The following is a 16,195-nucleotide window of genomic DNA, read 5'->3' as shown; positions in this document are numbered from 1 at the left end:
GAAGTAATAAAAAACACAAGCGTATCATGTTTGACAGTAGATATACTAGTAAGGCTTCAGCTGTACTTACTTGGATGTCTGATTTCGTGGCTCAAAGCCATCAGGCGTTCCAATTCTGAAAAATATAAGGCAGATAGTTTACATCTGGTGACAGATTTTGTAAGACTTCACTTTTTATGAGATTTAATGAAACCCAATACACTGTTTACATTCAATGGAATAGATTTCTCCATTCATACCATCTAGTATTAAGTGTTGCATGGATAACATAAAACTGTGGTAGAAAAGGAATCTGCTCGTTGACTTATCAGTTTCCCAACCAGAATTTTCCTGCTGAACTCGACTGCCTGTGCAATAAGCACAGTTAAGACAAAGATCAAAATCTAATTATTTTAACCAGATGAAGAGGGACCGAATTCAAACTGACCTGCTTCAAGACAACTGAATAATGTGCCAATGTGTCTACGTGTGTCACACTCTATATTTCAGATTCCAGATCTCATCCCATCTTGTGGGGATAAACATAGTGAAGGTGAACCAGCAGCAGGTGAATTCTGAGTGCTGGCCCCCTCCCCACATTTTCCAATGATAACAGCAAGAGAGATAACTCCTGGAGGGAGTAAAGATTTAAAACTAACTTTGAATCTCTTAGGCTCTAAAGGATGCCTGAAATAACATAATTAGAGATAATCAGCTCTGGGTTCAGGTCCTTTAGAAGATGATTGTAGGAATTGTGTCCAGTCTCAACTACGAAAACAGCCACCAAGGCCTCACAAGAACATGGTCAACTGAATTCTCAAGGTTTCTCAGGAAATCTTCCCACATGTACTATCATGAGACAAGAAAGTTGGGTACGATTGGCATGCCAACATTTCCAATCAGCTATCTGATAAATCTGGGATGATGCTCTGGTGGAACTGAATTTTTCTCAGCCTGTCAATCGAGGAAATATATCCAGATACAGCCTTCGCTGAAGGAATGCGTACCTTCCTTTTCTAGGTTATAACTGGAAGAGATGCCATCAGTGTCTGATACTGCCACAGAGTATGTTCCTAAATCTGCCATGTCAGGATGTTTGAAGATTAATTTAGACCTGGAAGAGCAAAAACAGTTGTAGTTTTTTTTAATGCAACAATGTATGACACTTTAGCCTGAACATATTCTTCCACATTCTTTATCCAAACCCACACCCCTGGCCCTGTGAACACATGGGCTGCTTTCATCACAGCCAACCCATTTTCACCTAACAGTCCTTATTATCTGCTTTTCTTTCACCCTGGTTCACCATTATCCACCCCTTTGCCCAACTGCAGTTCTGAGGAAGGGTCAATTGACCCGAACGTTATCTCTGACTTCTCTCCATAGATGCTGCCAGTCCAGCTGAGCTTTTCCAGCAATTTCTGTTTTTGTTGCTGTTCTCTTTCTTTGGACTCCATCACCACCTATCATTTATACTTCTATATGAATTATATTTTGTTCCTGTTCCCTGCCCAATATTGATTAGATTATCTTCAGACAGATGGAGTTTAATTTAGATAAATGCAAGGTGCTGCACTTTGGGAAAGCAAATCTTAGCAGGACTTATACACTTAATGGTAAGATACTAGGGAGTGCTGCTGAACAAAGAAACCTTGGACTGCAGGTTCATAGCTCCTTGAAAATAGAGTAAAGGGTAGATAGGATAGTGAAGAAGGCGTTTGGTATGCTTTCCTTTATTGGTCAGAGTATTGAGTACAGGAGTTGGGAGGTCATGTTGCAGGGTATTGTTAGGCCTCGTTTGGAATATTGCATGCAATTCTGGTGTCCTTCTTATTGGAAAGATGTTGTGAAACTTGAAAGGGTTCAGAAAAGATTTACAAGGATATTGCCAGGGTTGGAGGATTTGAGCTCTAGGGGGAGGCTAAACAGGCTAGTGCTGTTTTCCCTGGAGCATCAGAGGATGAGGGATGACCTCATAGAGGCTTATAAAATCATGAGGGGCATGGATAAGTTAAATAAACAAGGTCTTTTCCCTGCGGGGCGGGAGTCCAGAACTAGACGGCAGAGGTTTAGGGTGAGAGGGGAAAGATATAAAAGAGACCTAAAGGGTAACTTTTTCACGCAGAGGGTGGTGCATGTGTGGAATAGGCTTCCAGAGGAAGTGGTGGAGGCAGGTACAATTGCAACATTTAAAAGGCATCTGGATGAGTATATCAATAGGAATGGTTTGGAGGGATATGGGCCGGGTGCTGGCAGGTGGGATTAGATTGGTCAGCATGGACGAGTTGGATCAAAGGGTCTGTTTCCGTGCTGTACATCTTTATGACTTGAAAAGCAAAGGGAAATTACCCATTACTTTGACTCAGCACCATAGGACACACTCAACTGACAGAGCTCCATATTGGATAGCGGGGTCTTGAGATTTTTAATGCTGAATAGTGAAGATTTGTAATGACTGCCATTGGATGGGGCCCAGATCTACTAACGATACATCCCTTCGGGTGTCAACTGCCAATCACAACACTTTCACAGGAGGGTCCATAATATACGCAGCTGAAAATGAATGGATAGGTCCCAGTGGTATTCCTTTGGAAAAGACATTATGTATCATTCTTAGGCTGTTAGCAACAGTGAATGTCAGGGTCAACTATGGGCCTTTGATTGTCAGTGTTGCTAGAGTGTGATGGTTCTTAAACCTTTCCCAGGTGGGTTTCAAACTTACAGAAATCAGAAGCAAGTAATCAATTTTTCAATTCCCAAGACTCCAGGCACATTGCAATGGCTCCACTTCTCCCCTCATTCAGTGCTAACATGAATAATGGTGTTCGCCATGAAAATTTAAATTTCCCTTATGGGAAAAGGGATGGATATTTCACCCTGCCCCACCCCACCTCCATCTGTCTTTCCCAAGCCATCCTAAGAATTAAGAACATCCAAGATCAATCCACTTGTAACAAAGATTGTTTGCATTCTAACCAACACATGCACCTACCATAGAACAAAACATGCGATTAGAGAGAAATCAGAGATTTATAGCAAAATGACAAAGTTTCTAATATATACTGGCATGGAGATTGGCTACAACTGCTCAGGAGGATTTAAACTAGTAAGGTCAGGGGCTGGGACCCAGGGAAATAATTAGGAAAGAGATTAGGCTGAGATTGTAACAGTTGGGAAAAGGAGAAAGTCAAACAGTCAGGGCAGGCAGGAACAAAGTAGAGAACAACAAAGGCCTGATAAATTAAACTGCATCTATTTCAATACAAGAGGCCTAACAGGTAAGGCAGATTAACTCAGGACACGGTTAGGAACATGGGACTGGGATATCATAGCAGTTATAGAGACGCTGTTCAGGAATGGACAGGATTGGCAGCTGAATGTTCCAGGGTATAGATGCTATAAGAAAGATGGGGGGGAGGGGGGGCAAGAGAGGAGAGGGAGTGGCAATTTTGATCAGGGATAACATTACATTTGTACTTGAGGAGGATATTCTTGGGCATATATCCAGATAAATTATTTGAGTGGAACTGAGAAATAAGAAAGGAATGATCACATTGGGATTGTACTATAGACCCTCAAGTAGTCAGTAGGAAATTGAGAAACAAATTTGTAAGGAGATCTGTTATCTGTAAGAGTAATAGAATGGTTATGGTAGGGGATTTTAATTTTCCAAATATAGACTGGGACTGCCATAGTGTTAAGGGGTTGGATGTTGTGGAATTTGTTAAGTGTGAACAAGAAAATTTTCTGATTCAGTATTGGATGTACCTACTGCAGAAGGTGCAAAATATGACCTAATTTTGGGAAGTAGAGCAGGGCAGGTGACTGAGTTTCCAATGGGGGAACATTTTGGGGCCAGTGACCATAATTCTATTTGTTTTAAGATAGTGATGGAAAAGGATAGATCAGATCCAAAAGTTAAAGTTCTAAATTGGAGGAAGGCCAAGAACTTTCAAAGGTTGATTGGGGGAAGATGATTGCAGGTAAAGGGACAGCTTGAAGGTGGGAAGCATTCAAAACTGAGGCGAGAGATCAAAGACCGTATGTTCCTGTTCGAGTGAAAGGCAAAGCTGGTAGGGAAAGGGAATATTGGATGACTAGAGAAACTGAGGTTTTGGTCAAGAAAAAGAAGAAAGCATATGTCAGGTACAGACAGCAGACACCGAGTGGATCCTGAGACGAATATAAAGTCAGTCAAAGCATACTTAAGAGGGAAATCAGGAGAGCAAAAGGGGAACATGCAATAGCTTTTACAAATACGGTTAAGGAGCATCCAAAGGGACTTTATAAATACATTAAGTACAAAAGGGTAACTAGGGAGAGAAACTGACCCTTAATGATCAGCAAAGTTGCCTATGTTTGGAACTACAGGAGATGAGGGAGATACTAAACAAGTATTTTGCATCAGTCTTCACTATGGAGAAGGATATAGAAAATATAGGACGTGGGGAAATAAATAGTAATATCTTGAAAAATGTCCATATTACGGAGGAGGTGGTGCTGGACGTCTTAAACACATGAAGGTGAACAAATCCCCAGGATCTAATCAGGTGCTGTCTAGAATTCTGTGGGGAGCAGGGAAGTGATTGCTGGGCCCTCTGCTAAGATATTTATATTATCGATAGCCCCAGGTGAGGTGCCAGAAGACTAGAGGTTGGTTAATGTGGTACCATTATTTAAGAAAGGTGGAAAAGAAAAGCCAGGAACTATAGACTGGTGAGCCTGAGATCAGTGGTGGGCAAACTGTTGGAGGGGATCCTGAGGGACAGACTTTACATGTACTTGGAAAGGCAAGGACTGATTAGGGATAGTCAACATGGCTTTATGCATGGGAAATTGTGATGCAGTATTTTAATTAAGATTTTTTGAAGAGGCAATGAAGAGGATTGATGGGAAAGAGTGGTGGACATGATCTATATGGGCTTCAATAAGGCATTCAACAAGATTCCTCGTGGTAGACTGTTAGCAAGGTGAGATCACATGGAATACAAGGTAAAATACCACTTGGATACAGAACTGGCTCAAAGATTGGAGACAGAAAGTGATGGCGGAGTGTTGCTTTTCAGACTCGAGGCCTGTGACCAATGGTGTGCCATAAGGATCGGCACTTGGTCCACTGCTTTTCATCATTTACATAAAATATTTGGATGTGAATATAGGAGGTACGGTTGGTAAGTTTGAAAATGACACTAAAATTGGAGATTTTAGTGGACAGCAAAGAAGGTTACCTCAGAGTACAATGGGATCATGATCAGATGGAGTTTAATTTAGATAAATGTGAGGTGCTGCATTTTGGAAAGGCAAATCAGGGCAGGTGTTATACACTAAATGGTACAGTCCTGGGGAGTGTTGCTGAACAGAGACCTTGGAGTTCAGGTTTACAGTTCCTTGAAACTGGAGTCTAAGGTAGACAGGATAGTGAAGAGAGTGTTTGGTATGCTTTCCTGTATTGGGCAATTCTTTGGGTATAGGAGAAAGGAGGTCATGTTCAGGACATTGGTTCAGGCACTTTTGGAATATTGTGTGCAATTTTGGTCTCCCTGCTATAGGAAGGATGTTGTGAAACGTGAAAGGATTCAGAAAAGATTTACAAGGATGTTGCCAGGTTTGCAGTGTTTGAGCAAAAGGGAGAAACTGAATAGGCTGGGATTATTTATCCTGGAGTGTCAGAGGCTGAGGGGTGACCTTATAGATGTTTATAAAGTCATGAGGGGCATGGAGAGGGTAAATAGACAAGGTTTTTTCCCTGGGGTGGGAGAGTCCAGAATTAGAGGGCATAAGCTTAAAGCGAGAGGGGAGAGGGGACCTAAGAAGCAACCTTTCCATACAGAAGGTGGTGGGTGTAAGGAATGCATTGCTAGAGGAAGTGAAGGCTGGTGCAATTACAACATTTAAAAGGCATTTGAATGGGTATATGAATTGGAAGTGTTTGGAGGGATATGGACCGGGTGCTGGCAGGTGGGACTAGTTTATGTTGGGATATCTGGTCAGCATGGATGAGTTGGACCAAAATGTCTGTTTCCATGCTGTGCATCTCTATAACTCTATAACTATGTATTTGTTAGTTTTTCAAGGAAAGGGGGCCCAGTTATCCTGAATTGTGCCCCAGGAAATTCCATTCACCAGGTGCCAAGGCTGAGAAAAGTGGAGCAGAGATGGATTATGCCAGATCTCTCTCTCTCTCTTCCATTGATCCAGGGGTCTTGAACATTTCTAGGAGGTAGAACCAGGTCTGGGGCTGCAACAGGCAAGGGCCCAGTGGCAGAATGGATGTAAATGCAGAATGAGCCATATGAGCTGTAAGGGAAGGTGAATCTCGACCAGATGGCTAATGAAGGAGCAGTGCTCCGAAAGCTAGTATTTCCAAGTAAACCTATTGGACTATAACCGGGTGTTGTATGATTTTTAACTTTAAACAATACGAGAACCTGGAGTTCTTGAGTCTCCAAATGATAACTCCCAACATTTAACATAACCTAAAATAGACAAAACTAATCAACCTACTTTTCACCATCTGTTTCAACGTGGACCTTTGAGAAATCAGTTATTTCCTCATAGGCTTTGCCCCAAGTAAATTGGGAGGCATCAGTCATATCATGGCACTCAAAGCTCAAGTAGATATTTCCTTCTGCATCAACACCACTTGTGATTTCCTTTGTTCCTTAAAGTCAAGAGTAAGACAGAGATACAATATTAACAGTGTGCTTACATGATTAGAAGTATTGCTAATGGGGGCATTTTAGGTTCAGAATACAACTCCACTTCATAAATCAAAACAATGCTCTGCGTTCCATGAGACATTGAATGCGTTCTTCCACCAATACTGGGACACTTTGATGAAAATAATTGGAAGGGTCTCAAAGCACTTTCAGCATAAAGTGAGAAACACAGCATCAAAAGGATGAACACTACCCGATCTTCAAAACCAGGATCTTAGGTTGTAAGCGGATTTCACATTGCATGACAAGATGACCTAGCCTCAGATAGCTTCAGAGAAGCCCTTTAAAAGTGTGAAAGATCTTGCTCCATTTCCCAAAATTGCAAAAGAACCACCTTTTGAGCGTGAATTTTAATTGGGGAGAGGAGGTGTTGATTGCCCCTTACCTCCTCCCACTTCATTTCCTGGTCAAAAACTCTACTCACTTTGGAAAAGATCTCCCCTCGACTCTTCATTAAGAGGTGAGTTAAGGTTCAATAGACTTATGTCTTACCTACCCACCATAAATATTCAGGCTGAAGGGGTATGGCCAGGTATATGGTGGGCTAGCTATTTTATTTTTATTGTTAATAATATTATCCTATTTTACATGCTCAGCTGTTGAAAATACACCAGCATTTGGGCCATAAAACACCCCCATTGAATAAATTACTGACAAATCTCTGAATACAGGGAATATTTTGAACTAAAACTATTAAAAGCAATCATCAAGGAATTTTTAACAGCACGTTCCAAACCCATAACTTCTACCATCAAGAAGGTCAAGGGCAGCAGATGCATAGGAACACAACCACCTGTAAGTTCTCCTTCAAATCTCACACCATTCTGACTTAGAGTTATATTGCAATTCCTTCACTCTCCTTAGGTCAGAATCCTGGAACTTCATTGACAGCAGCATTGTGGATATCCCTAAACTTCATGGAGTGCAGAGATTCAAGAAGGCAGCTCATCACCAACTTTGCAAAGACAATTAGGAATAGGCAAAAATGGCAGTCTAGCCAGTGACACCGACATTCCATGAGCAACTATTCAAAATGACCCTCTAGATTCTTTCCTCCTGTTTAAAGGACGGCGTGGTAGCTCAGTGGTTAGCACTGCTGTCTCACACGGGTTCAATTCCAGCCTTGGCTAACTGTGTGGAGATTGCATGCTCTCCGCATGTCTGCTTGGGCTTCTTCTGGGTGCTCTGGTTTCCTCCCTCAGTCCAAAACATGCGCAGATTGGGTGGACTGGCTATGGTAAATTTTCTGCAACATCCCGGAGTGTACAGGCTAGGTGGATTCGCCATGGTAAATGCAGGGTTACGGGGATAGGGTGGTAGGCTGAGTTTGGGTGGGATGCTGTTCAGAGGGTTGGTGCAGTTTCGATGGGCCGAATGGCCTCTTTCCCCACTGTAGGGATTCTATAACTATTTAATTTCATACTTCCTGTAGAGTCATTACCAAGTTATAATTGGCAATTTACCCAGCCCTGTCATTTATAAGCAAGAACGCATAGTGTACCTGGCCTGACTTGAATGAGGATGGGTTCGGAAGGCTCAGAGGGTCTGCCCTGACCAGCTGTATTCACAGCATGGACTCTGAAAATGTAGCTTCTTCCTTCCTCTAAATTAGTAACCTGTGAAATTAATGAAGTCAAAACAGAACTTTAAAAAATATTTCTTGTTAATTATATTAAATGCAGTCATGTTTCTGGAATTCCTTCAGAAAGTGGACATATTCCTGATGAAAATGGAACTGAAGCATGTAAAAGCAACATAAACTATACAGCAACTCCAGTGTAACTTTGATTCATTAGTTAGAAAGTAAAGACTTTCTTCTGCTGGGCACTGTAGTTTGGTCTATTTCTAGGTTAACATCATTTCACACAGTGATCCAATCCCTAAACTGATTCAGAGATCTGACTTAATGGAAAGCCAGGAGTTCATTGTTCCAAATAAAGTGTGTTTTTAGCTTGCCCAAAGAAATAATTGGTTACAGTATAAGGTATTTCAGTCTTGCGGATGAGAAAATTCCAAAGTTTGATATCTGTGGCGTTAATTGATCTCAGGTGCAATGTCAGGTTTTTAACAAGAAGACGACCCTTGGAGCTCTCAGACTTGCTTGATTGAAACATGCATGTGACTGTGTGATAGCAGAATAGAAAGAAACTTAAAAATTGATCTTACATGAAGTGATTGTTTGTCATTTTGAAGGGAGCTTGGTTTTTAATGATGATTTTATCTCCACAGTTTTTGCCTTTCCTCCCCTGAAGGTGATTGGTGCTAACATATAGTTCCTGGGATGTAGGCAGCTTCTGTGAAAGCTCATTCAAGTGGCCAGTGTAATAAATTTTAACAAGACATTTACTATGCGTGCCATCACAGCCAAGCCTGATCCAATTGTCATAAAACAGGCACACATGGATACTGGTTAACTTAGTACAGGGGCTTTAAGGTCTATTTCAACTCAGTTGTAAATACCTGAAAGTAAATCAATGTATTTAGCATAAAGCATACATTACTCATTCCTTACCTTTAAATAGCGAGTGGATACCGCTTTCTCCGTTATAGCTCTCCATTCATCAGAATCTGTCTCGCAGATATCCACAGTGTAGCCAGTAACAGCACTGTTGCCAGTGTAAATTGGTGCCTTCCACAAGATCACAAGAGAATGCTTTCTGATTTCACAGAATGTCAAGTCATAAGGTGGCCCTGGACAGTGTGTAGAAAATAAGAAAAAACATCTTAGTGTTACCCAATATCATGACTTTGGAAGTGTCCTGCACTAAGTGAAGTAATGGTCAGAATTAAATGTAGGTACAGGTGAGGGGAGGCTTGCAGTGGTATCCATATTTCTTGCTACAGTCATTTCTCAGGCACCAGAGACCTGATTTTTAAATAAAATCTTGCACTTTGGTATATTAGATGGCCTAAATATAGTGTTTACAGGAAAATTAGGTGAGAATATGTGTTCATGGTGGTTGCAGCAGGTGGGGAGTCTGGGGTTCTGATTTGGTGCATCCTCTGATCTTAGGATGTTCCAAACTGCTTAACAGTGAATGAAGTGTTGGTCAACATTGTAATGTCAACATGTACAGGCTGAACATTGAGTGTCATCCCAAGTTTGAAACAATGTTTGTCACATAATTACTTTTTAATAGCCAAGTAGCTGGAATATCAAGTTGCAATATTTCTTTTAATAATTCAAGGTACTGCATTTCGTCCCTGTGAATGGATCCCAGAGATTATAGGCTATATTAAGATACTGATGGTAGGCTCCCTGTTTCTCAGTGTATATAATCTTTTCAAGGTCATCGCCAGGATATATACTCATTTATAGGGTCATCATCTAGGTATATACCCACCTAAAGGGTAATTGCACAAAAACTTAATTAGCATGAGGCAGGAAATGCTACCTTTTCAAGAATTCCCCACTTTCACAGCTGCTAAAAAATTGGAGGCTGGGTAATTCTGCATACTAACAGCGCCATCAAGAATGATGGCTGCTATTTGTATTGGAAGTAGGTGAAGGAGGTGATGGGGTCAGTCAATGACCCATCTATCAGGTATCCTATACTAGCACAAGCTCTCTTGAATATCTATCCTTCGCCCTCCACCAGAACATAAAGGCCCACGTGAATTGGGCAATTCCCAGCTGATTTAGCTTTTACTTCAGCATCTTTGCAACTCCTAGCAAAGGCTTAATTTAGGCTTTCCACCTGCAAGGACCAGGCATTTGGCCTCTCATTATTGCTGCCATCAAATTCTTGCCAATGCAATTTTAAATGAACATATATTCCTCAACTGAGCAGTTAGTCTGTATTTAGAGTGACTTTATAGTGATGTCCTGTCGCCAATTCTCTTACCTGGTTCTGACATGGTCCATGCCTCACATTTGAAAGCCCGACTGGAATCTGAAGGGACGCCAACACCACCCACGTTCATAGCACTGATTTTAAACTCGTAGAAAGAGCCTCCTTTCAGGTTTTCAACCTTTCACAGAGCAACAAAATAAAGAAAACATCAACATTGCAATCGTCATGAAAACTTCAAACCACTTAAAATCAATCTATGCTGTATTGAGTGGTGCATTTGCCAACCAAATTCATTTTGACAAGCATTATCCAAATTGTCTGTCATAAATTGGTTGGTTAGTTCAGTTGGCTGAATGGCTGGTTTGTGATGCAGTGTGATAAAAACAACTCCCGGACTACTTGAGGTCACCATGGCAACCCTGCCTTCTCCACTCCTTCTAAGCTAGTTGAGGCATGGTGACCCTCAGGTTAAGCCTACCAAAGGTTGTCTCTATCTAATGAAAGCAGCCTAAGGTCTTCTCGAACTATGACAACTTTTACTTTCAAAATCCATGGGATTTACAGAGAAACAGCAGAGACAAGGAAGTCACAGTGGACAACTTCAAGAGCTCTAGCACAGCTTCAACTCCTTTGAGATTTAGTCTAACCCAGTTCCTGATATGGCTGAGTGACCTGAAATTGCAGTGACAAAGACATTATGTTGACATGAGTGGCTAATTAGGCTCTGAAGATAATATTGAAAAAAAATGGCTGACTCTTGATAAAACAGCGAACACCAGTAAGCAAAAAACTGGTAATCTCAGCTGCTCATCCTCGGAAAAAAATAATCCAGGGGCAGTCAAATTAAAAACCCATCTTTACTAAATGGGATAGAAGTTCAACCAAGGACATATTAAAAAATGGATACATGAGTTGGGCAAGACAAATTTAGGATTGATATTGGTCAATTTTTTTTTTTACACAGAGGGCTTCCAATAGTTTAGAATGCACAATTATCAGGAAGATTATTTGATTCTGAAAGGCTGGATTCATTCAGGTGGTGTAATAGGAAATATTATATCTTTAATTTGAAAGGATGAGACAAAGTTGACAGAATCACCTTCAGCTGAATCCTTACGATTATAATAGGAAGATCATGTTTTTGACAAAATTAAATATACTTATGAATGTTGTAAAGAATTGGTATGGGGACTCTCAGCCTGAACTCAAACACTCTTAGTCTGCAGAACACCAATCTGTTAATCTCTTAAATGCTTTGAAAGAGCAGGGCTAATTTTCCTGGGCCAAGTAACAGGAGGAAGGTGTAGATCTTTTCCCCTTTCACATTGCTCAGGGCTTCTGTGACTATTTTCAAGAGCAAGAAGGACTTTAATTATTTGACCTCAATGTGACGCTCAATTTTCACCTCGAGCAGTCAGCAACCTATTTTTAGGGACCGGAAGAAAGTGGTATTTTACATTTTGTCAGTGAGATTCCTTTTGATCAGGGATTCTGATTGAGTGAGTGCTTGATGGGTAGCACTTTGTTCAGGTAGCTTTTAAGTTTAGACCATAGACTCTTGTTCTATAATACCAACTTGAAGCCTAAAGTGGTGTTCAAGGCCAGCAAAAACATAGCTAAGTCCTCAGTAATGATCTGGCTCATTTATTCAGGTGAACCTTGATCTATTGGCAGGTATATCATGTATTTGCCCAACGTCCAGGCAGAGAAAGGATACAATATTTGGTTCCACAATGTTTCTTCCAAATGCACTATACAACGTATTTACCAGCATATAGCTTTAAATGATTTGAAAGGTGACTCACTTTTACTTTTTCCAATGTTTACATAAATGCACCTACCTTTAGGAAGTTAAATGTGTCAATTTCTTTACCATAGGTGAAATGGAATAAAAATAAATTTGCAAAACAGTGGTAATGAATTGGCACTGAGCCATCAAGCATGTCCAATATCTTTTCAAAACACTTCAATACAAAGAAAAAAAGAACATAATGTCCAGCCAATTGTCAACTCCATTTAAATCCTCTCAAAATATGATTTTTCAGTTATCAATATTAATAGACAGTGGTTATATTTATCCCAACAGGCCAGAGGCTGCATACTATGGTAGACATAAAATGGTAAGATTTATTCTTCAATCCCTAAATATCACTTTAGCAAAATACAGAAAAGAGATTAGGTAGGAGGGATTGCACATGTGTAATAGAGCTGCTGAATGTTCATAATATTCATTTCAACCCTAATATTAGGCAATCCTAATATTCTCCATTACATGTACATAATGCTCACTATACTAATTTTCTCCTTGGCCTCGCCCGATTACTGTCTAATGTTTGGTCACGAATTTGCTGTAAATATATTTTTGGCACATTTTAAGTAACAGTAGTACACTCTAATGCAAAGAAATAATAGATCCTTGATCTTAACCACGTATATTTCAAAAGTTCGATTCTGTGTGATTTTACCAACCAATTCTGCAGTATGTCACATTTGGTGACTGGCTAGTAGAAACAAAAGGAAGCTCTTCACATTTGTGGGAAATAGTTTCCCTTCCTAAAAATATTAAACATGACACTAACTTTGTGAACTCTTCCAGTGATTGGTTTGATGTTGCTTTCATGCCAATGTAGGTCAGTGATTTCACGATGATCCATGTAGTATCCGATGATATCTGAGCCTCCAGTAAACCGTGGTGCCTTCCAGCCCAGCGTCATGGAGTCGTTTGTGCAGTCAAGGAGAGTTATACCATAAGGTGATGATGGGGCAGCTATGGGGAGATAAAGATTCAGGAAACTAAATTCTAACTTCAAATCTCAAGGTATCATCTACTAATTCCAAATTACTTAAAAAAAAAAGTCCTTTCTTGAGTGAAGTTGCCAACTGTCCATATCAATAAAGGCTATCCTACTATTCAACTAAAGTAGAAGAAGAATTAATACTTCTTTAAGATGCCAGATATACTTGAGACATAGTATGCAATCGCATCTAGTTTACATTAGATTTTTAGAATATTGTTACATGACTGATAGCATTATTTAAATGCAGAGGTACAGAACAAATAAATTCCAATTATGTTGTTGAGTATACATTAGTGTCCTGCTAAGAAAGCTGAGCAGGGGTATGCTCCTGGGTCTCCAAAGAGCTTTCAAATGTCAGGGCGATGGGATACTTGGTCTCTGCTAGCATCAATGAAGTTAACAATTGATTATATAAGGTTGTTTTTGAATTTCACTCTGCAGCCAGAAGCTTCCATCATCTGGGACTATTTTCAACCTTATTGCAACACAAAGTATCATGAACTTAGCAGCTTCACATCCAAGATTTGTCTTGGTGCAGAGTAAATCAATGCAGATTAGAATGATAACTGGCATCAATGAGGCTTTGAATAATTGTAATTAATAACTATTCTAAAAAGAAGCAATGGATCTGTGCTCAATCACCACATTTCCTGTGAGAGTTAAAACGATTTTTTCCACACTTAGCGCACTGGTGATTTATACTTAATAGAGAGTGAGTATTAACTGTGTTTATACGATGGGATTGTTAATACGTTCATCCGTTAAAGAGCAACATAGTGCTTTAAGATATTGTTAGCCAAAAAAAAGTGCGCTTGTTATTGCTTCACACTTGGTCCAATACCTACCATGAGGGATACCACCTCCTAAAATGATCACATAAAGAAAGTCACTTGGGACAGCAAAGTAGTAATATCCAAACTCTTTTTTGAAAAAAAAAACCCATTCTATGGCACCTGAGCATAGAAACCAATTTTGGCAAAAATTTCAGCCATTTACTTAACACAATCATCTCTATGACTTTATAATCATTTAACATTCCTATCAACTATTTCAGTATTTAGCACTGGTCTTCACTATCGAAAATACAAGCATCATCCCAGAAATTGCTGAAACTCAGAAAACCGAAGGGAGAGAGGAACACAAGAAATTTCCAACGCAGGAAACTACAGGCCTTTTAGCTTAACATCTATCATAAGGAAACCATTAGAATCTATGTTTAAAGATGTTATGGCAACACACTTAGAGAAGTTCAAGGTAATCAGGCAGAGTATACACAGAACAAATACAAAAAATACTGGAGAAACCCAGTGGGTTGGACAGCAACTACAGTTAGGAGAAAGTGAGAACTGCAGATGCTGGAAATCAGACTCAAAAAGTGTGGTGCTGGAAAAGCACAGTAGGTCAGGCAGAATCCAAGGAGCAGAACAATTGACGTTTCAGGTATAACCCCTTTATCAGGCATGTTAGGCAGCACTGACTCTATTGGATTCTGAAGAAGTCATATCGGACTTGAAACATTAACTCTGTTTCTCCCCCCACAGATGCTGCCAGACTTGTTGAGATTCTCCAGAATTTTCCTAATTTATTTCAGATTTTCATTATCCACAGGATTTTGCTTTTATTGGAGTCAATGTGATATTTTGAAAAGGAAATAACATACAACCAACTTATTTGAGTTCTTTGTTGTGGATATTAAGGACTTGGTGGATTAATTGTACTTAGACTTCTGGAAAACATTTGATAAAGTGCTACATTAAAGGTTATTGTGGAAAATCAAAGCTTACGGTGTACCAGGTATCATAGGCATGTATAGATGATTGATTATCTAACAGACAAGAGGGAGTAGACATTAACAGGTCATTTTCTGGATTGGCAAGATGCAATAAGTGGTGTGCTACAGCTATTAATGCTGGAGCCTCAACTTTTTACAATGATGTGAAAGGGCAGAAGGCATGGTTGGTAAATTTGCTGATGACACAAAGAAAGGTTGTAAGTTGTGAAGAGTTTGTAAGGCTACAAAGGGACATAGTTAGATTAAGTGAGGAGCAAAGATTTGATAAATGAAGTGAAATTGCCCAGTTTGGCAGGAAGAATAGAAAAACTGTTTATCTGAATTGTGAAAAGTTGCAAAGCTCTGAGCTGCAGAGACATCTAGGTGTCCTCTTGCATGAATCACAAAAGGTTAGTATGCAGGTATAGCAAGTATTTAGAAAAATTGATAGAATTTTATCATTTATTGTGAGAACTGTTGAATACTAAAGTATGCTTCAGTTATATACAGCACATTGGTGGGATTGCATTTAAACTATTGTGTCCAGTTTTGATCTCCTTATTAAACGAAGGATGTAAATTCTTTGGAAATAGTTCAGAGAAGATTTACTAGAATAGTTCATGCAATGGGCAAGTTGTCTTATGAACAGGGGATGTACAGGCTAGGTTTGAGTTTAGAAGGGTAAGAGGTGAATTAATTGATACAGAAGATCCTGAGGGGTCTTGACAGGGTGGATGTGGAGAAGATGTTTCATCTTGTGGGAGAATCTGTAACTCAGGATCACAGTTACAAAATAAGTGGTCAACCACTGAAGACAGAGATGAGATTATTTTTCTCCCATAGGTTTGTGAAGAACTCTCTTGTTCAAAAGATGGTGGAAGCAGTGTGTTTGAGTACTTTAAGACAGAGTAAATTGAAGACTGCTGTGTACTCTGTTTAACAGAAAGATGGCTCACTCCTGCTATACCTGATTGTGCCATACAACCTGAAGGTTTCTCAGTTCACCGAATAGACCGTTCAGCATCCGCAGGCAAGGCAAAGGGTGGCAGAGTTTGCTTCCTGATCAACAACTCCTGATGCTCAGCTGGAGTGACCCTGGCAAGTTACTGCACCCCGGACATAAAATACCTCACA

At 40.0% G+C, this 16,195-nt stretch overlaps 1 protein-coding gene across 5 annotated transcripts in view; it reads right to left on the bottom strand.

Moving 5' to 3' along the window:
* The window catches only part of myom2b (myomesin 2b), a 144,894-nt gene that overhangs the window by 51,767 nt on the left and 76,932 nt on the right, over positions 1–16,195 (bottom strand). For 4 of the 5 annotated variants that reach the window (XM_043679203.2, XM_043679214.2, XM_043679173.2 and 1 more), the window contains exons 18-25: positions 14,136–14,153; positions 13,072–13,259; positions 10,544–10,670; positions 9,211–9,389; positions 8,200–8,314; positions 6,484–6,640; positions 987–1,093; positions 71–115 (exon numbers count right to left, since the gene is read on the bottom strand). In XM_043679203.2, the coding sequence (XP_043535138.1) occupies positions 71–115; positions 987–1,093; positions 6,484–6,640; positions 8,200–8,314; positions 9,211–9,389; positions 10,544–10,670; positions 13,072–13,259; positions 14,136–14,153 (936 nt within the window). The remainder of the gene's footprint in view (positions 1–70; positions 116–986; positions 1,094–6,483; positions 6,641–8,199; positions 8,315–9,210; positions 9,390–10,543; positions 10,671–13,071; positions 13,260–14,135; positions 14,154–16,195) is intronic. The other variant, XM_043679192.2, reaches the window with a different exon arrangement.

This window comes from Chiloscyllium plagiosum, unplaced genomic scaffold (genome assembly GCF_037043375.1).
Source record: "Chiloscyllium plagiosum isolate Xiang-an unplaced genomic scaffold, Cpla_swu_hap1 HiC_scaffold_3, whole genome shotgun sequence".
Taxonomy (NCBI): Eukaryota; Metazoa; Chordata; class Chondrichthyes; order Orectolobiformes; family Hemiscylliidae; genus Chiloscyllium; species Chiloscyllium plagiosum.
Note: the sequence above shows the minus strand (reverse complement) of the source record. Positions and strands in the feature narration are given on the sequence as shown.